The sequence below is a fragment of the Anticarsia gemmatalis genome, chromosome 23 (genome assembly GCF_050436995.1).
Source record: "Anticarsia gemmatalis isolate Benzon Research Colony breed Stoneville strain chromosome 23, ilAntGemm2 primary, whole genome shotgun sequence".
Classification (NCBI taxonomy): Eukaryota; Metazoa; Arthropoda; class Insecta; order Lepidoptera; family Erebidae; genus Anticarsia; species Anticarsia gemmatalis.
Genome location: NC_134767.1, coordinates 3,640,953 through 3,661,627, shown reverse-complemented (window position 1 = coordinate 3,661,627; position 20,675 = coordinate 3,640,953). Strand labels below are relative to the sequence as shown.

Here is a 20,675-nt window from a genome sequence, read left to right as displayed (position 1 = left end):
CTCCACAACGAAGCCTAAAACTACAATAGTTGCCAAAAGCCACTCTTAAACGAAGCGCTTCTCAACATAAATGATTAAGCACCTCAAAACTGATCGCAAGCACATCCATTCTGATGTTCAATCAACCCAGTTGCCTTTGCGTAGCAATTCTCCGCTTACTATTTTATTCGTACATTTTTTTACAAGGAGAATATATACGGAACCGTTTGTTAGGTAAAATGGCGCACTCAATCACTAACTAGGCGTTCAGTTTGTGTGTTTTACGGCTCAGTGGCGGCGCGATGCGTCTGTTTTTTCAGCCGCTTAACTTCGATCATTACCACCCTGTATATAGACGAGTATTTTGACGGAAACGTACGTAAAACTAGGTTAGTGTTTTGGGAGAAAATGTCCCAGAAGCATACTATTTACATACCTTAATCATGCCATCAAATGAATATTTGGATCTTATTCTTCTTTAACGATTTAGAACTCTCTTTCATCGACTGTGGCCCGTGACCACTGTTGATGTAATTCGATTGAAATGTTGGGTTCACAAATAAGGTATTCTTACCTTTAATTTTCAATCGCGCTGAGGACCCTTAACATTATAATTTGTAACATGTACATGTCACGAGAGTTTTAAATAGCGGTAAGATCAGTACAACATGTTTTCGCTTTTAAAAACGAGCAGCAATGAGATTTGGCCTACTTAACGTGACGTACCTGATGGGATTCCAAATAGACAGCTAGTGCCGAAACGTCGCGCAAAGCAAGGTAAAATACATGACTTGTGTCAATAGCCTCGATTTTTTTGGATAAATTCAGTCAAAATAGAGGCATTATACCGAAAAATAAATGATGAAGTCGGTAAGTTAGTCTCTAGTTTATATTACAAATACTTTTTATTTCCTAGCCAATCAAGTGACGTATATTTTCTTAGACAAGTTCCAAGAAAAACACTTGAATACTTCCTATTTTCTATTTGTTTGGTTTTTCTTCCAGTTTTTCTAATAACGCCATCTGTTCTGTTCCCACACAAGTCATAAGGAAAAAGTTTATTAGTGCTAACATTCATTACTTGCTTCTTTCTTGTATTGGTAGTAAAGCTGATGTTTTATTGTTTTACTGTTAGTTTTAGGTGCTGTTAAATTTGTATGGTTTTGTTTAGTTGTTATAATGTTTTTTTTTTCTTCGGTCCAGATAGGACGCATTCTATCTGTCCAAAAATCTTCAATCAGTATCTATTCGGAGACGTAAGCAAAATAAAAATCAAGCCGGATTTTAATTTCAGGACTAGTCGCTTCGAAGTGAAGAAGACTTGAGCGCTTTTTGTGGAGGATTTTTTTTATTCAATTGGCAGCTATTTGATTCACCTACAGATAAATCTCACCGTTATATTTTTCTCATTACTGGCTCATTAACAACAAAAAATGATCACAAGGAAAAATAACCACATCTGCAGCTTCATATACTTACTATAAGGGCGCGTTCCCGCTATGTCGTGACGACAGATAATCGTGTAGTTTTAAGTGTCGTGGCTTATATGTTTAAATGGAGGTGTTTACATATACAACGACACGACTAGATACGACAGTCACTAAACAATAAATTTTTTTGACGACAAACAACTGTTATAATGGGAACAGCTGGAGACGACAGTGGTCCAACGATAAATTAATCGTTACGACATAGTGAGAATGAGCCCTAAAGCTACACTGCTAATAAGAGCAATCATATGTCGTTCATTGCTTGCGCGGTTATTACCCGGCTCCCTAACATTGAACTGAGCGTCGCTTTGATAACCTTTCATTAATGAAACCGTCCGCGATACGAGGTACTTTAAATAATACCATATCACACATTGAGACCGGGGAAGTCCTTTCTCGCAAATTCTCATATATAAAGACGTACAATCCGAGAGCATATCATTCTACAAACACATCAGCTAAGAACAACAGTGTCTTACCACAAAAACAACAAACAAAATGTTCGCTACAAAGTTATTCCTGGCAGCAGTTCTGCTAGTGTGTGTGAGCGCACGACATATTCAGTTCGAGGACGTGCCGTATGGAGAACACGAAGAGTACAGATACCCGGTGTACCACGTAGACGAGGACTTTGAGTACCAGCACCCGGGACATTTGGCGAGCGCCAGGGTCAGGCGTCAGGCACAAGGCAGCCTCACGCTCAATGGTGACGGCACTTCTGGAGTTAACGCTAAAATACCGCTCGTTGGTAATGATAAGAATGTTCTGAGTGCGCTCGGCAGTGCAGGCTTCGACAACAAGAATCAATTGGCTTCTAAAGGCTTTGGGTTGGCTCTCGATAATGTGTAAGTATTTTCAGAATTTGTCTTTTCCAAAATTATTGACAAGACTAATTTCAATGACTATATCAGAGCGAGCTGTTTCTCAAACTTCCACTAATTAACTTCTTGTGTATTTCAGCAACGGTCACGGGGTATCTGTGATGAAGGAGACTCTGCCCGGGTTCGGCTCCAAGCTGACAGGCGCTGGTCACGCCACTCTGTTCCACAATGACAACCACAACGTAGGCGCTAATGCCTTCGTCTCCAGGAACATGCCCACAAACTACCCCGGCGTACCCAACTTCAACACTGTCGGTGGAGGAGTCGACTATATGTTCAAGTGAGTATATTGTGCCTTTGATGTCCATCGATATAAAACCGTTTGATTAAATCATCTACTCTTGATCTTCTATCTGATATCACTTGTACTAACGTCCTATGTTCTCTGTGTTCAGGAACAAGGTCGGCGCGTCTCTGGGCATGGCGAACACTCCGTTCTTAGAGCGTAAGGACTACTCAGCGATGGGGAACCTCAACTTGTTCCGCTCTCCCACCAGCACGGTTGACTTCAGCGCCGGCTACAAGAGGTTCGAAATGCCGCGCTTTGACAGCGGCTGGAAACCAAACTTCGGAATTACTTTTGGCAGATCTTTTTAGAATGATATTATCGAGGTATTGTGTAGTAATAATATTTTTTGTAATTATCAATTTGTAAAAAGCATTTAGAACTTCTAGTTGTAATCTAATTCCAGTATTGTACATATGCTCATAGCTTTTGTAAATAATTTGCATTAAATACATTTTAATACCCTTATGCAATAGTTTGAATACATTTTTTTATGTCTACTCCCGTACCAAGAATTAGGTCGCAGGGACTTTTACAAACATACAAATAACGGACACAATGTACAACCAGACCCAAAACATTTTAATGTGGATTACACAAATAATTGCACTTGTAGCTGCGTGGCGACCTTAACCACTGCGCCAAGGAGGCAGTTTTAAAGCTGAGAGAGTCTATTAGGTCGGGGAAAAAGTCTTTTCGCGTTATAGTATGTATGAACTTGTAATAAAATCTTTTCTCTACACAGAATAGCTCGATATTTGGTTACCTCATGAGCTCACTGAAAGAAACCTAATGAATCGTGTACTCATTTGTGATTCTTGAAGCCAAAGAGATTTTATTACAAGTTAATACATACTATAATGCGAAAAGACTTTTTCCCCGACCTGATATACATGTACATACTCCCTTCAAAACTGTAAAAGCAAGTACGACAATGCCTCTGCCCTTCCCTTTTACCCCACGATGTTTACATCTTCGCAAACTATTTCGGTAGTAATAAACAGTTGGTCCAACATTTATTCAGAGCTAAAGAACCCAAAGTGTGGGGTCTGCAGCCGTCAAATCAAATCCACAACAGAAACTTGATTATTGCGAGTCGCGATTTGCTGAGTTTGTGTATCTACGTGACGGCGAACGACTTCATTTAGTGAAAGGGGTGATTAACAACAATGTGGACTTGGGACAATTTAGCAAAATATATTTTTTACTTTGAATTATTTTATACTTTTACTACATATGAAGCACTGGAACTCTAGGGGAGAGGCCATTGCTCAGCAGTGGGACACAGAAATAGGCTAGATAAAAAAAAAAACTTCATATGATTTCCAGATGGAAATTAGGAGTTAAATCTAGTTATCCATATGCATCTATTAACTTTATAAGTTTTTTACATAATTAGTTTTAAGTTGTGGTTGTATCCTCAATCAATATCGTCGCTTAGGTAACAATACCGCGTAAGTCGAAATTTGGTCATATGACGTTTTATACTTCATTGGATAGATTTTGTCAGCTCGCATCGAATGATGTTAGATTTTTTTTTAAATTGTCCAATCTTGAACGAACTTAATATCTACCTATTTATGTATTCAGTACACATGTCAGAAGTATTTCAAAGATAATAATCAGTTTTTTATCTCTCCTGGAAACATGTCAAATTTAACTTGCGCGGTATTGTTACCTAAGCGACGTTATGGCAGTTTCAGTTTTTGAGAATCATTAAACCCTCACAATTTTGTCGTATTTGATCTTCTTTAATACCAGTTGCGATTATATATATTTTTTTTACTGTATTTTATTTAGAAACCAGATCAAACAGAGTAGATTCGGTGGAACGTTAGAAAGGTACCAAAAAATTTATACCTACTTTCGATTTGAGTTTTTTCAAAACTTAATAAAGACCTTATATGAGAAAGCAAACTGCAGCTAAACGGCTTTAAATGATTTTATTTCTTAAGAAAAAAATCAAATATCATCTTAAGTTCCTAGTTTCAGTACTCCCACGATACAGAGTGGAAGAGTTTACCAACTTTCAAAGTGGGTTCCGCTTATTGATTTACCGGATCGAAGCGCCCTAAAGAGGTTTGTTGAGGGCTTACAAGATAGATTGAAGGGAAACTTTCAGCGCCCACAACAAAAACTTGCTCGAACACAATTAAATGTTGGTTCCTTGAAAAACTTGGTGATGCTTTTAATATGGTGGTAGGTTTAGAATGTAGCTTGTATATTGAGGTTCAACGAGTGATTTGGTAGATACATTTTGCTTAGATTATATTTCGAATGCGAATAGTTTAGTGTGGGAGTAGAGCTACCTAAGCGTAGTTTCGCAATCCTTCTTATTATTGTTATAATATATCGCTTTACGGGATAACGATGCAGGATTTGTGGACATAAATTTTATAAACGATCTGTTTTTGTTCACTTGTCGCTCGTTTTCAATGATAATAGAAACAATTAAACAGTGTTTAAGCGCTCACCGGTCGGTAAACGATCTGTGGGTTAAGCAAACTTAGGCGCGGTCATTCTATAGATGGGTGACCGCATAGTGGTATTTGAACAGGGCGTCTCCGTGCTTCGGAAGGCTCGTAAAAATTCGGTCCCGGTTGTCGTCAATCAAGATAACAGTCGTTAAGCCACGTCAAAGGCCTTCGGGCGGCTTGAACAACTTTGACACTAGGTTGACCACTAACCGATACGATAAGAAGAACTGTAGCCAGTTCTCTATCACTATCGACTACCGACAACCGATCTGTCATCGAGAAATTTTGTATGAAAATATGATCAGCGCCTGTTGTGTTGTGTTTCTAATGTTTTCTACGACACCCGTCAGAACGGGTGTCGTAGAAAACATTTTGGCATTACATTCTAAATGTCAAAATTTCGATAGCTAGCCGGTTGTCGGTAGTCGATAGTGGTAGAGTATCGAGGTACTGTTTTGGTTCTCATACGATTAGTACACACAATACTAAGTTAATAAACGGGTCTTAAGCACGTTAAAAATTAAAAAGTTACGATACCCTACTCGTTGCGATCGAATTACATTGATTATATCATGATGTACACAGTATTAGACGGTGCCCAAATCAATTAGTGGGAATGTATCGAAGTAACGTCGGCTTTACTAGACATCTTCTATTTTAAATCATCTGCAATAAACCCAAACCAATGTATAATATAATAATATGTGCTTCGTGCACACGATCTAGATAGCTATGTGTGTATAAACCTTCGTACACACACAAATATTGTATAACATGCAAATTCCTTGCATACGATCAACCTCGGCGGTATTTAGTTAGCAGTCCATTTGGATCAATTGTTTCTCGCTAGACTATGTTAATTGCTAACAAACGGTTGTTTGAGTGAGTTTGAGATTTTCGAGCGGCTTGGTTTCGAGAAAATTAGCTCTAAAGCGCTACAATTGTCACAGTTTGTTGTGGGTTAGATAGACATAAATGACCGATATTTTTTGGTTTAACTACCCAACTAGCACACAAGCGCTATAACAAGCTGCACAATGGCCGGTTAAAGGATTTTTATAACGCCTTAGGCTCCTTAGTAAGAAGTATAGTGGTTCTATAAGCGGCTACAGATCTCTTGTAGCGTCAAATAGGCCCATACTGTCCAGCTTATAGCTCTAAATTGGATCTACAGTGGTCGTAAATAGTCATTATAATAGTACGTAGTATAGTAGTTATACAGGAGATTTAAAATAAGATGAAGGTGGTATAATCGCGCTACAACAGCTTTTTCGCAGCTTCGTGGCGATTACCAGCTCTTGTATAGAGGTGGTTAGCGCCACGAGCGTTCGAAAAAGCTCTTGCAGCGCGATTATACCACCTTTACCTTATTTTAGCGCTACTGTGTAACGGTTATAAATGCTAACGCTCTAAATTAGTAATATGGTCGGTTTATTGTGGTGTAAACTAAATATATTGTATTAAAATGAATCATCAGTGACAAATGAGGAGACATTTTATTTTTACGGATTGGATTATTAAAATAACAAGTAGTCTATCGCTTTTATTTCTTTGTGTACGTGATATGAAAGTGCGAGTTCCAGTTTGCTGTCAATATATATGTATATTATCGTCAATATTTTCATGCGCCCTCAAAATATTCAGTTTTAAATGCAAAAATTATATAGATATGTGGATTTGGAAATTGTATTTTGAACATAAATAAGACTTTGAGGGTTACAGATAGTTTAATTAGGGTTATAGGTAATAAAAAATGATTTTAATTATGTTAACGTTACCAGGCTATAGATTTATATGATCTTCAAAAGATCGTAATAACCTCAAAAAATATGTTTACCAAATGCTGTAATGGCGTCTCGATCAAGCAGCTCTCAGAGTTGGTTACATCTGCTCTAGCGGCTTAAGCTGTACAAAGGCTCTAGTGTTTGCTGTTGTAGACCTCAAGGTTCTGCAGTTGTGGCATAAGAGTGCTTCAATATAATTGTTTTGGTCGCACACCAGCATTTTACTCGTACTTTTATAGGTCAGTCGTTGAATATTAAAATAGTTTGAAAATCAATTTATAGTATGATTCTTTAAAAACAGTTGACAGACTGAACCACCGCTGCACTTATGTAAATATATTATGATAATAATTTTAAGCTTTAGTATAAAGGTATATTACTCGGTTATAGCGCTTTAGGTGCTTTAACATAATTCTGTAATCCCCATGGCTGTAAAAATGTTTCGAATGATACCTTATACATCTATTTGCCGTACAGAAGCCATATAAATATCTGATATAACGCTCAAGGCGCTATTAAAGACCTACGCAACTCTTTTATAGATGAGTAATACACTAGCCCTAAAAAAATCTGTTATAGAACCTAAGGCATTACAAAAAGCTTATTTACGCTCTTGAGCGCTATAAACGCAACGCATAACTCCGTTTAAACTCCTTTATCTCCTAAAGTCCCCTTATACAGTTAACGGTGTTATAGAAGATTCCATTAACTCAGTTATACTTCCCTAGGCTGTCTAGCGATGCAACTACATGCTCATATATCACTATAAGTCATTACTTTCCTACTAAACGGCTACTGTCCCGCCTAGCTGTTAAAGGGTTTTTTAAATAGCTAGTACTTAGGTCACTATTTATATTTTGAGCCTTGACGAATCTGATTGTTTTAGACCCTATTTGGCGTTTTCATCGTAAAGCTTGATCTTTTTGACTACTACATTCCTAAGAAAGTTTTGAAAACTGCGCTGAAAATATTTTCATTATCGTCGATCAAAAATTGTAAGTGTGCGGGAAAATGGCATTAGGATGTTAACATTTTCGTGCAAATATTTTTTACGACTTTCGACGTGACTTATAGAAAAAGTCGTGTCTATATCGACTTATTTCTTATTTTGGTGATAAAGTTTGATCCTTTGAAAATTTAAAACGCCAATAAATAGAGTTCTATCATGATTATTTTTCCATCACCAATGAAATTCCTAAAGGTCGTCCAAGGTCACCAGCTGTCTCCGGAAAAATTGATGCTGTGTGAAATTTAATAATGCATTTTAGTTTCCTGATACAAGAAAAGAATGACACAATCCTAAACATTATTTCCACTCTTAGATATACAATATTAGGTAACAACATTTCCGAATAGAAGATTGTTTCTAAATGAACCAATTTTTTTTTACAACATTTCGATAAGGTCCTCGCGCCGATAAGTGCAAACAAATGCTTGAAAAGTCCATCGTTTGGCTTCAAAATACGTGTATCAAATTGTGATAAAACAGGGATCTAGGATATAATGCGCATGAGCCCAAAAATAAACACCAGTCCACTTTATGGAAGCTTTAAGATGAACCAAATCCAGCAAAAAATATTCGCGCTTGAAGAACTTCGGAACAAATGGTCCCTTGATTTTTTATAAAAACTCTGTTACGGTGAAAAGTGCCTTTAGAAAAATGCAGAATGGTTAATTCTTATTGATTTACAACCAAAAATTTACCTAAAGATTGGTTTAAAATATGGAAAAATCACAAAATCCTACAGGTCGAGCTCAATAAAAACAATGCCGGCCGTAACGCATCTCGCCAAACAGCCAGCTATTATGTGCACGAAAAAAACTAATTAATGAGTTTCTTGTAATGCCGTTACAGTTTGACATCAAATGATTTTATTTAGATCCAAAAAGTCGAAAATAAATACCGTAAACATTGATTTTTCATCGCCTCAAGAAATAGGTTATGCTTTTAAACACCCTGTTTTTGAGGGGTCTTCGGGAAAGAAAAAAAAATATTAAAAAAATATTTCGATCAGATAAAAATCTATTTAGATCATGCATAAGAATACCCGAGAACACGATAAAGTAGTTTTCACTCACACGTTTACCGTTTTTCATAGTTAGGCTCAAAATATAAGTAGTGGCCCACGTATACAACTTATAGAGAATTGTACAGCATTTGAACGACTCTTATGCAACTATCAGGCTGTATAACGACTGTATAAGCAGCTTGTGTGCTAGTTGGGTAGTCATTTTGGTGTTATTTTCTAACTACCTTCGTGGCGCGGTCGGCAGTGTTGATGTAATAGAGATCTTTTTTATCGGGAATCGAATTCGAATCCCGGGTTGGCTCAAAAAGAAGAGTTTACTCTGTACACACTGTGAATTGTGGATACACTAGGACATCTATACTAATATTATAAATCTGAAGAGTTTGTTTGTTTGTTTGTATGAACGTGCTAATCTCAGGAACTACTGTTTCGAATTGAAAAAGAAAATTGTGTTGAATAGACCATTTATCGAGGAAGGCTTTAGGCTATATGTAGGATCGGCGGACTAAAGAACATAAGTATAAAAAATTTGATATTTTTTTTATTAGGTCTCTCGACTTCAAATAATTCAATACGCCATCTTACTAAAGCACTTAAGTCACTGAGAAATAATTCCCAGCATACTAAGTGGTGTACCTTATCAGCCTCGCACAATTTAAAAATTCCAAGACGGAATAAAAAAGTTTTTTATTGTTCCATAATATATAATATATGTATAATAAAGAACATAAGTCAAAAAGTCGAACTGTATAAGTTCGACTTTTTGACTTATGTTCTTTAGTCCGCCGACCCTAGAATTATAACATCACGCTACGGCCTTTAAGAGTGGAGTAGGAACGAAAAAGATAACAAAAACGGGGAAAATTATGACCTACTCTCCCATATGTGACGCAAGCGAAGTTGCGCGGGTCAGCTAGTTAAGTATATCTAAACAAAGTCCTTCGTAGTTTCAAAATAAAACTGGTCGCTGTAGCCGAATGATTGCTAAGAGGACAAAATTAAATTATACTTTTCAACAGAAGATTCTCGATATTCTCTTTAAGCGCTTGAGATTTATTATGAAATAAAACGTTGCTTCAAAAAACCCGTACAAAGAAGCCGTTCCAGACTTACTCCTTCCGTAGTGGTACAAATAAACAAAGAAAAATAACACACCATCAAACAGGAACCATAAATCAGTCCCATTTGTTTTCAAGCAGAAACACATATGTAAGTCACAACACATCCTACCAGTTTACTTCCAAAATAAAATATATTAACCTCGGAATTCCCGTGATCTATATACAATAGAGAATGAATACTGTATGAAGGAGGTCTTGTTTCAATTTGATAGACGTCCCTAGCAAGGGCCTCATCGCATATTCATAGGGCCAAATACCTTGGAAGAAGGGCAAAAACACGTATTAATTGAATAATACATAGATATTTACGTAAATCGGGGAGAAATTATCATCTATTTTCGTATGAAATCGTGGTTATGAATTTTGATGGTGTTACTGTGAAAGTGTTGGGGATTATGTTTATTTGTGTTAAGTATGTTTTAAGATTGTTTTGTGAGTGGCAGTTTTACAGCTTATAAGTTTCGGATATGCTGGTAAATAAAATGACAGTAAATGGATGAATAGTACTGTCAATTTTCCATCTGATAAGTTATCTAATACTTAACCAGAAGTGTTAAACATTGCCTTAATACAAAGTGTATTAAAACACGAAAGGTTATTATAGTGTATGTTTTTCTACTACGACAGCTTCCCCATTATGATCAATTTAGTGTCATCGGGATGTTTTATAATAATGAAAAATATGGATTACTTTAAATGGGTAAAAAGTTAATCTATTTGGAGTGAGAATCGAACCAGTGACCCAAGCATGGTAGTAGTGACACAACATATTTCCTTTGTGTCCGTGCTACGGAAACCATCAATCTACTTGTCCCAGTTGAATTTATGGTCACAACAAAGCAAATTGCATTACGGTAATGGGATAAAATCTCCCTTAGTTTCCTTATAGAATTAAATATGTAGGAAACGTTTAAGTTCCAGAAATGTATATTATTGTTTCTCTTTAATGCTGTAAGAAGCTATTACGTAAGGTTTTTATTTTTAAACGATCATGCCTTGAACTATCGATTGGCGATTGTCTACTGAAAACTATGACAGCTGTTGGAAATTTTCTATGAAAAGCTAATCAGCGCCCCTAGCGGATATCGAAGGAACTAATTTTGCAAATACGTTCTAGATGTCAAACTCAAGACATTCAATAGTACCCACTGTAGCAAGATTGAGCTTCAGATTTGAGCAACAATTCAATCTGCAATATGAGAAGAAAATAGTTCTAAAAAGCTTACCTAGTTTATAAATGTGCGAGGTTTTGATATTGTCGTACAGTAAAGTAATGGTCCATCAATCAGTGTGTCTGTGTGATGTGTGAGTGAATACGATCTTGTCGCGTCGCTGACGATTCATTGTCACACATTACGAAGGGAGGCAAAGCGGGTGCTTATATATGTGAAACTGGTGTAATGTTGGTAGAGAATACCTTAACTATTCCTTGTGGAAAACTATTTTAAAGGGTAAACGTGTAAATATGTGTTTGTTCGAACACACATTTGAATTTTCCAAAGTATTAAGAGTTAACTTTATTTCCGAATCAAATGTACATATATTTATGCAAAATATACATTTTATACGGAAATATCTTCTATTATTTATTATTGAAAGTACTTTATTGAAACATTTTTTTACGTAAATTGCAAGGATTTTGACCCTTTTCCACTGTTTTTCTTTTCTACTTCGCTATTCCTGTACCTAAATTTTTACTTAGAAAATTAGCTAAGAAGTTTTCTTTTACCTGAATAAAGCAAAAAAAAAGTCTAAAAGAAAATAATTACACTTATTAAGAAAAGACGGGAAAGTAGAAAGAGTAATCATTATTCTGTCTCTACGTCAAAGTTTGTGAAGGTAGAAAATTCTTAATGATTGATACTCGTTAAGAGGGTTGCCTCGAGCGCTTTTATAAAAGATTATACCACTTAGGTATTACAGAACTTATTGATTCAGTTACTTGACCTTCTATGAAATATTTTTGACTCTATTTACAGTGTATTATAAGTGTTAGAACACCGGGGTAAAAGGGAACATAGATTAGTTGTATTATTTACATAAATATATACATTAAATAACGAGTTTTTTTCCATGGGGTAGGCAGTGACTAGTACCTAAGCGCCACTCGGTACGTTCGTTAAACTTTCCTCGCTTCATTCACACTTCACACAGTCTGTAAGTAACAAGTAACACTCTAAACATTTAATTTCCCAAATGTTATAAAATATACTAAAATGTCACTAAAGACAAAACGTTTGGTTCTGTTCATTCTATTAGTTAAGCATCCAAAACGGCGCCAAACATAAAACAGACGGCACTTAATGAAACATATTTTAAAAGATCCGTAAGTCGTGACTAACTTAGCGACGTTCTAAAAATACACTAACACTTTTTTCTTAACGAAAGGCAAAGGAAATTCATTACCGGTACTTCTGGAGAAACAAATCGATATCATTGGAAATCGGATAATCCATTAATTCCAACTCCAAATTTCCTTTATGGCCCGCTAGGGAGTACTCTAGTGATGAATCGGGACAAATTCCCTTCGAAAAGCAATTTCTAGAGTGGAAACGATCAGTAAATGTTGTAGTATTTACTCGTAATTTGTATTTTTACTCTTATATATACTTAAGTGTATAAATTATTCGTTAGTGTTATTTATAAGTAAAAATATCGAAATGCTGTTATGTACTTCAACGTTAAAAAAAGTTATGAAGTTTTTCTCTACAGTCAGTATCAAGTATCGAAAGTTTGACATTTAAAACGTACTGAAAAATAGTCCTTATGGAGCTAATCAGTGGCTCGATTCTATACTTCTATCGACTACCGGCAACCGGCTAGTCAACGAGAAATTTTACACAAAAATCTGTTAAGCGCCTCTACCGGGCTCCGTAGGAACTATTTATGCAGCACATTTTAAATGTCAAACTATCGAAACTCGACAGTACCGACTGTTGAGAATTACGCTACAGATTTTCATACAATATTTATCGATTGTCGACTGTCAATTGTGCCGGAGAAACGCGCTGCAGTACTTAATTGTACCTTTACTTCTTACAATAAAAATCTAATTTCCGAGCACTGTAGTAGTGCTGTATAAAACAGAAACATGCTGCAATTAATTAGAGCTTCCAGGAAAACATCTTATTCGTTTTACCGACAACTTGCTTTTAAAGGTAAATGTTCACTATTGGTTTTGTGAATTGAAGTAACGGATTTACAAGGTACTTTATTATAAAGCTAAAGAAACTGTTTATTTAAAAGCGTTTGTCTATTTTAAGAAATGCTAGTTTAAATGCATAATTTTATATTTTTTATGGATCATTTTACTGCTACTAATAGTGAACATAGTTCTTTCCATTGTCATGGTATTTTTAGAATAACCATATACTTAATACACAATATACTAGGTATACATACAAAGTTGTCGCACTGTCAGTTTCTCCTTTGTTGTGAGTTTGATTTTCACGTGAAATAAATTATTATTAAATAATTATTATTAATTAATTATTATTTATTAAAACAAAAGTTATCCTCTATTTATTCTTAGTTTGACGATCCACTATCGACAACCGGCTAGCCATTGACAAATTGACAAATATTGTAGGAAAGTCTATACAGCGGTCCTAGCGGATGCCGTAGAACTGATTTGAAAAACATTATAAAAATCAATATCTTGTTACTCGATAGTACCGACTATAGAAAATTATCGACAATTAGATATTTGAAATTTACTGTAAAATTAGTTTCTACAGCACCCGCTAGAGGCACTGATCAGATTTACATACAAAATGACTCGATAGCTAGCTGGTTGTTGAAAGACAAAAGAGGTAGAGAATCGCGTTACAGGAAACTGTAAACCTTAGTCACTACTCTGTTCCCAAATTCATCAAGGAAACTATCCCGTAGTAATGGACGAGTGCCTTAAAACTTTCGAACTAAGACACATAGGTGTATGTTCTTAATCAAGGATAGATCTTGTTCAAAAGTTAATGTACCAACTTGTGTTCTAACTTGTTTTCCAACTTGTGGGCCAACACGTCAACGATGCGTGTTCGGGGTTCTTAATACTGTTTGAGGATTAGTTACGTTTTTTTGGGCTAAATACGTAAATAATTCTTTCCTTCGCTGTTTCAGTGGTCAAAGCTATTTACTCGAAGATTATTGATATGGCATAAGGACTGTTTCATCTTAGTTGATAACTACTGGGTATAAACGTGCTCTCTGAAGCACAGATGTGTGTAGCTGATGTACCTACATTATTCAGCGACATCATCGTAAGAAGTGTGTTAACTGACGATTTACCAACTGGTGAGCATCAAATGCCTTTAAATTTCTTAATCCAGTAAATTCTCTAGAACAGTCAAAACCGTGAAAAGATCAATCTCACATCGTCCTGAAAACCAAAACAAACGCAAAATGTCTACTACTTACCTATTATACTACGTCTATTACTTATATGAAAACAGTGAAGCTAAACTTTTTAAATTGCAAATATCCCTCGAAAATGAATAATGTATCGAATAATAAAACTTTGTCAATATAGAAAGACTTTAAGAACTTCAAATATAATATAGGTACAGAATATTGAATAGCGTAGGAGCATGTATCCAAAAGGCTTTTAGTATCACATACTACGAAACACAAAAGCTGTTCGACAACTGAGAGCTCTTGGACTATGCTCTGAGAATTTCAACGCCTGGCTCTTAAACTACATACTAAACTTATTTTATAAAAGGTAGTAGGTAGTCGTTTTGTAAGGTCATGTTCCTATAGTATTTAGTACTTATATCTTAAGACTCAGCAATATGTTTTAATCTCATACATCTTATAACAAAATAATCAACTGGTAATGTTTTCCCCATATACTAATATTAGGTCGAAAAAAAAGTCTTTTCGCATAATAGTATGTAAGAACTTGTAATAAAATCTTTTCTCTACACAAAAAAGCTCGAAAAGACTTTTTCCCCGAGCTAATATATGTATAAGCCCCAACCAGCACTTGGCCAGCGTGGTGGAGTCAAGGCCTAACCCCTCCCTCTCGTTTGGAAGGAGACTCTTGCCCTGCAGTGGGACAATAACTGGTTAAGAAAAAAAAAGGTATTACCCGTTGGTAGCCCATAAAAATCAAGCCGTGACAACATTACGTAACTTTATCATTTGTTCAAATAATCAATCTAAAACATAAACACACTACAACGAATTCATTCCCACCAAAGTCCCTTTTACTACGCAATAAATATTAAGTAGGAAAGCTATCAAATCAATGACAAAATTGTAGTGCTAAATGTATAAATGCAAGCCTTGATTTCCTTGAAAGCCTATAAATTACACTACCGCATTACATTTTGATGTTACCCTGATTTATAGCAGCAGGAAGCGACAAAAAAAACGACAAAATGTTTTTTTTTGAAGTTACATTGCTATGCGCAAAGTTAAATAAAAAATTGAAGAGGTGAACGAAACACATTACTTGTTAACTGACTTCAAAAATAAGGGGTTTTGGATGTTTGTTATAATACTCATGTTTTCAAATTCCGGGATTAACTTAAGTACATAAAATCATTTCTATTTCCCACGGACTAGGCAGAACGCCACTTACTGTAACGCTTCTAAACTCCTTTTGTTTTATTCACATATAAACATCGTATCATAAAGAACCTCTGGTTACGAATACTAAGGCAACTGACGTTTTTAAAGGACATCACACATAAGAATATTTAAACAGCATTAGAAATACCATGTATCACTTTGATTAGAGAATCGAGCCTCGTAATCAGTTTTTGTATATGTTACTGTAAAAGCCCGAACTGTGGTAAATCCTAAGATTTTCCGGTAAAACCTAAGATTTACCAACTCTCAATGGTAAAAGTCCGAACAATACTTTTATTTCGAACTTTTACCTATATTCACTTGATGATGTCGAGATGTCGCCTCCTTCTGGGTGGTTAAAAAAAAAATAACCACGAAGGCTCTAACCTAACCTACCCATGTCGCTTTGCCCAAAACTCCTTCTTTATAACTATGTCACAGTATATAGTTATACCGTGAAATAGTTATAAACATAGTTATGAAGGAGGATTTTTTTATATATCGTAATAGTTTTTGAACTCTGGCTTGTTCGGACTTTTACAGTAACATAATAATATACACTACTACTTAGACCACAGAAATCAGATGCACCATATTTTTCACAAAGAAAAAAAATACTACCCTACATTTGGTACACTTTCCATTGGGTACTATCGTAGTGACGTCACTCACCGGATTGGTCGGCTGATGAATTAATCCGGCACTAGGTATGAGTGGATTAATAGCTCACACGCTGCGGGGGTACGTACCACGGAGAGTACGTTAGTACGAACTGATTTGTGGCGAACTTTTACGTTCTTTTATTGTACACGTGTGGTGTTAATTATAATAACATCAGAAGAGACAAATTTGATTTATAATTGGTTTGACAGAGAATGTGATTTTGGGAGGTTTCAGATTTTTGTTCGATCTCGGGAAATTTTCTAAAAATAACATTCTGATAAATCTCAACATTACAGTTTCATGGCGAATAATTGATGGGCAGATAAAATATGTAGAATTATAAAAAAAACCTCGATAAGATTTCTTAAAAGATTTACCTGATGATAAAAATGCGTTTCAATGTTATCTAATTAACTCTAATTTGGAAGACTTCTTAGCTTCTGATCTAAACAGAGCCCGGTTACAGGCCAATTGTTTTATTTTTTGCTTCACAGTACATAATAATAATAATATGTAGCTTCAATCAATGTATAACAAAAATAATATGCAATCAGCCACCTACAAATTCGACATTACCACAATATCATAACTCGCTCGATTCTCGCTCTCAGAATACGAACGTAACATTCCGTAGCAAGTAATCTCTTATTTCCAAGTATAATTAAAATTCTTGCTCGAGTATTAAATGTTTCGTATGAGAATGCTCCAACAAATTGTGTAATGGTTTTAATAATATATTTGGGAAGGTCTATTTTGGGATACGGGATCTCATCACGACTTGATTTAAGAGGTGTTTAGGTAATTAAGCGGTTAAGTATACAGGTAAACCTTATTTTTATGATTGGTTTATGGCTAAGGAGATAATATATTATGTTGTTCAATAAATGCTGTATAGAATAGCATTTCTTCATAAATTTCAGGCTACTGAATTCTGGGACAAAAAGTGTCATCTTAGGATAAGTCCTAAAAGGACATTTTTATAAGTCAAGAGGCAGGTTTGGGATCCAAACCTAAGAACGGGTGATCGGAAATGATTTCTGCAACCATTAATTGCTTCTAGAATTGTCAATGGTACTGCGATAAAGTATTCACTTTTTTAAGAGTACCATGAAATGCTAAAAATAATAAGGCGTGATCATTATTTTCCATTAAATATAACGGACTCTTATTTTGTTAAACTCTTCATTAATGTCACAACTAAAACCACATAACCACAGTCAAACAGTAAGCCGATTAAGCAGCCACAACGACAGAACTTATTCAAAAAGCGTACAATATCAGCAAATATAAAACTTTATAACCACGCGCTTCACAAACGACGGTTTAATCTTAAAAGTCAATTGAAATCGTAAAAACGACCTCCATACGACCCATTCAATACATCTGCGCGCTATGGCCGCGGTAATTTACGTTTGTAATACCCTCCAGCCGATATTAGATAGCAAAAGTAAGGATTTTACTATATATCTATCGAACTCATGGTTATTAGGTGGTTGCTATGTTTTTTATGGCAGGCACTTAGCATGGACAAAAGCCCTATTTCTGGGATTGTGAGCCTTGGAAGGAGACCCTTGGCTAATAATGTTAATATAAGGGTAAGTTTGCCCAAACGCTATTGAAAGCTATTTTTTATGATATGTTAATCATGAAACAGTCAATTTAATAAACTATGGATGGGAAAGATATTTGACAGTTATAGATAATATTTCTATAATTATTAACTTACCAATGTCTAAAGTATGTAGTTTGTTGACATTTCAGTTAAATAGAATCAAATAGCTATTAGCTAATCATATTTAAATCAATAGCGCTGTAACTAGTTTCTATAAATACCAAATATAGATATATTATCTGTTTACAACTTAAATTGTGCTCTAATGCAATTTGCTATGCTAAAATTACTAGGCGCTGTGACGCTGAACATTGAAATTACCTCTCATCTCTATTGATTTTCAATTTTCTTCGCATCAACAGTAACTGCAAACATATTCCTGTTCTATATCTAAAACAAACAGGCTTACAACACGTTATTACGTGGAAGACAAGCTTGCCTTCGTGTGAAAACTTGGTCCACAGTTTGACCCAAATTGGCTCCAATATGCCAACAGGACCGAATATCTTCAATGAGTGACAATGACAACCAATCCGTTATCGTTTCGTATCAACATTCTCTACACAAAAATATGTTTGCAGCTTAAACCGACCTTATGTTGTACAGAATAAAGTCTACTTCAGCTTGTTTAAAAGATTTTTAATTGGGAAATACAACTCTTGGGTCGTCCATCAACTGGAACCCTTTTAACGTCTAGTGCACACTATAAAAATGAAACATGGCGACTGAGATGAGTAGAATGAGACATTAAGATGGTGTTCGATCATCCTTACGTGATTCAATCATTTAGATGGATGGTTGGAAAAATAACTGACTGTCTATTTGGTATACTAATATACGATATCGGGTTATTAAATTTGAAGTCTATTGGCTATAGTTTAAGTACATACCTAGTACCTTATATTATTATAATTTTTCGTACTGCAGATAGTTCATCCCGTGTTTGAGAAGAGAAGGTCAGACTAATTAAACAGATTTGATGCTTTTCGAACTTTATTTGCATTTAATTAGTACCTGTCTTTTGTTGCCAACTACGTTTAGTTCCACGTTCTTTAATTAGAATAAAATCACGTTGACATAATACGTAAATGGTTATAGTTCATCTTAATGAATGTTTTCATGAAATAACGCGGTGCCTGCGTAGAAAGTAATAGCAATAATATGAATAACAAACTATACTACTCAAACTCCTATGCTCACCATATTATTATACAGGCTTGCTAATACATTTTCAAAACTAACATTTGTATGCTTAAAATCTTTATTAGATCTGCAAAATTCCTTCAAAATTTTCTTCTTAAATCTTAATTTGTTCATAGATCTTCGTGTTGCTTCCACAGTTTTTATTCTTCAAAGAACGAACTCAAAAGTCTCATCAAATGAAACACCCATAAAACTGTGTTGGGAGCAAGTTGTACGGTTAAAGTTCATTCCTTTAAAACAAGAATAAAAATAATTACTTAACAATTAAATACTAGGACATCGTTAGCAAAGAAAGTATAAAGAAGACTTGAAGTATGAAGTATCTTGGAAATAGAGGGACTATGTTTGATTGATAGAAAATCAGGACTTATTTCATAATCTACCGATCTCTACTTTTGAGACAATAAAGTATAATCTAAGACAATAATCTCTACTTTCGAGTTATAGCTATAGGTACCTAGTAGGTACCTAAATACTTTCTATGCATATTTACAATAGAAAAAGGAACATAAAAACCTAAATCTTTTTATTTGCAGCAACAATATAATAGCCGTTTTTCAACCATAATTTTTAATTGCGTTAACAATATTTTACTTTTCAATAAATAAATAAATAAATATTATTGGACAACTCACACACGGTCATTTGATTCCAAACTAAGCAGAGCTTGTACTATGGTAACCAAATAACTGATAAACATACTTATATACTTCTAAATACATACTTATATAGATAAATTGACAAGGCTCCAGGCTCAGAACAAATACTCGTGCTCATCACACAAAGATTTGTCCCGGGTAGGATTCGAACCCACCACACGCGGCGCTACGGTTGTTACGGCGAGGTGACCGCTTAAACCACTGCGCCAAACGTGCAGTTATTCAATACGAATAACTTACTTAAAATGAGCCAAACTTAAAATAAATGACCTAAATAAAAGTATTACCATTAATCTCTATCGCGAATAATGCTATATGTTGATTATTCTCCAAAGTATTTAAAAGATAATGCAAACTTAAAACGCCTATTTAAACTATAATAGCAATACGCGCTGCGTATATTTGCTCCACTTATCCCGTGTTATATGCATCGTTTAGCCGCCCGAGTTATACCAGAGAACTTTTAAACAGAGCTCCAACTTTGTTTGTACCCTAATGGCCGAAGCTTCAAGTTATAATGATGACAGTTCTACAAGGACCTCCAGTTAGTTAATACTTAGTTTTTCGTACTAATATTTTATAGGAAATCCTAATGCATTTTGTGTTGTTAGTATGTAGGTTTGTTGAAGGAGAAAAAATGATTTTACTTATGTGTCGTCAAGTCCGTAACGATTATTTAGTAAGTAAGAATTATATTTTATAGTAATCAATTATACCTAAGTGCTAATTTAGTAAATTAAACAGTGATATACAATGTTAACACCTTATAAAATATTTGAACAAGCATAATTAGGTACTATCTAATTTACAAATTATTTACCAATCTAAATACGATTACATTATCTTTTACAGTTGAATCAATAAGCAAATATCTGTCAAAAGGTACTGAACAATAATTTCGAGACTTAGAAACAAG

The 20,675-nt window shown here is 35.0% G+C and overlaps 1 protein-coding gene across 1 annotated transcript; it reads left to right on the top strand.

The window, feature by feature from the left end:
- Positions 1 to 1,614: 1,614 nt before the first annotated feature.
- On the top strand, positions 1,615 to 3,104 carry LOC142983174 (attacin-A-like). Its single transcript, XM_076130056.1, has 3 exons — positions 1,615 to 2,314; positions 2,430 to 2,630; positions 2,746 to 3,104. The coding sequence occupies exons 1-3, from the start codon at positions 1,968 to 1,970 to the stop codon at positions 2,945 to 2,947; spliced, it is 750 nt and encodes a 249-aa protein (XP_075986171.1). The 5' UTR covers positions 1,615 to 1,967; the 3' UTR covers positions 2,948 to 3,104.
- Positions 3,105 to 20,675: the final 17,571 nt, after the last annotated feature.

What these genes read in the sequence shown, in the direction of transcription:
- LOC142983174 (XM_076130056.1), top strand. Translation starts at nt 1,968, where the DNA reads ATGTTCGCTACAAAGTTATTCCTGGCAGCAGTTCTGCTAGTGTGTGTG. An exon ending in GGGTTGGCTCTCGATAATGT is followed by an intron (nt 2,315 to 2,429) that starts GTAAGTATTTTC and finishes TGTGTATTTCAG; the next exon opens with CAACGGTCACGGGGTATCTG. An exon ending in GGAGTCGACTATATGTTCAA is followed by an intron (nt 2,631 to 2,745) that starts GTGAGTATATTG and finishes CTCTGTGTTCAG; the next exon opens with GAACAAGGTCGGCGCGTCTC.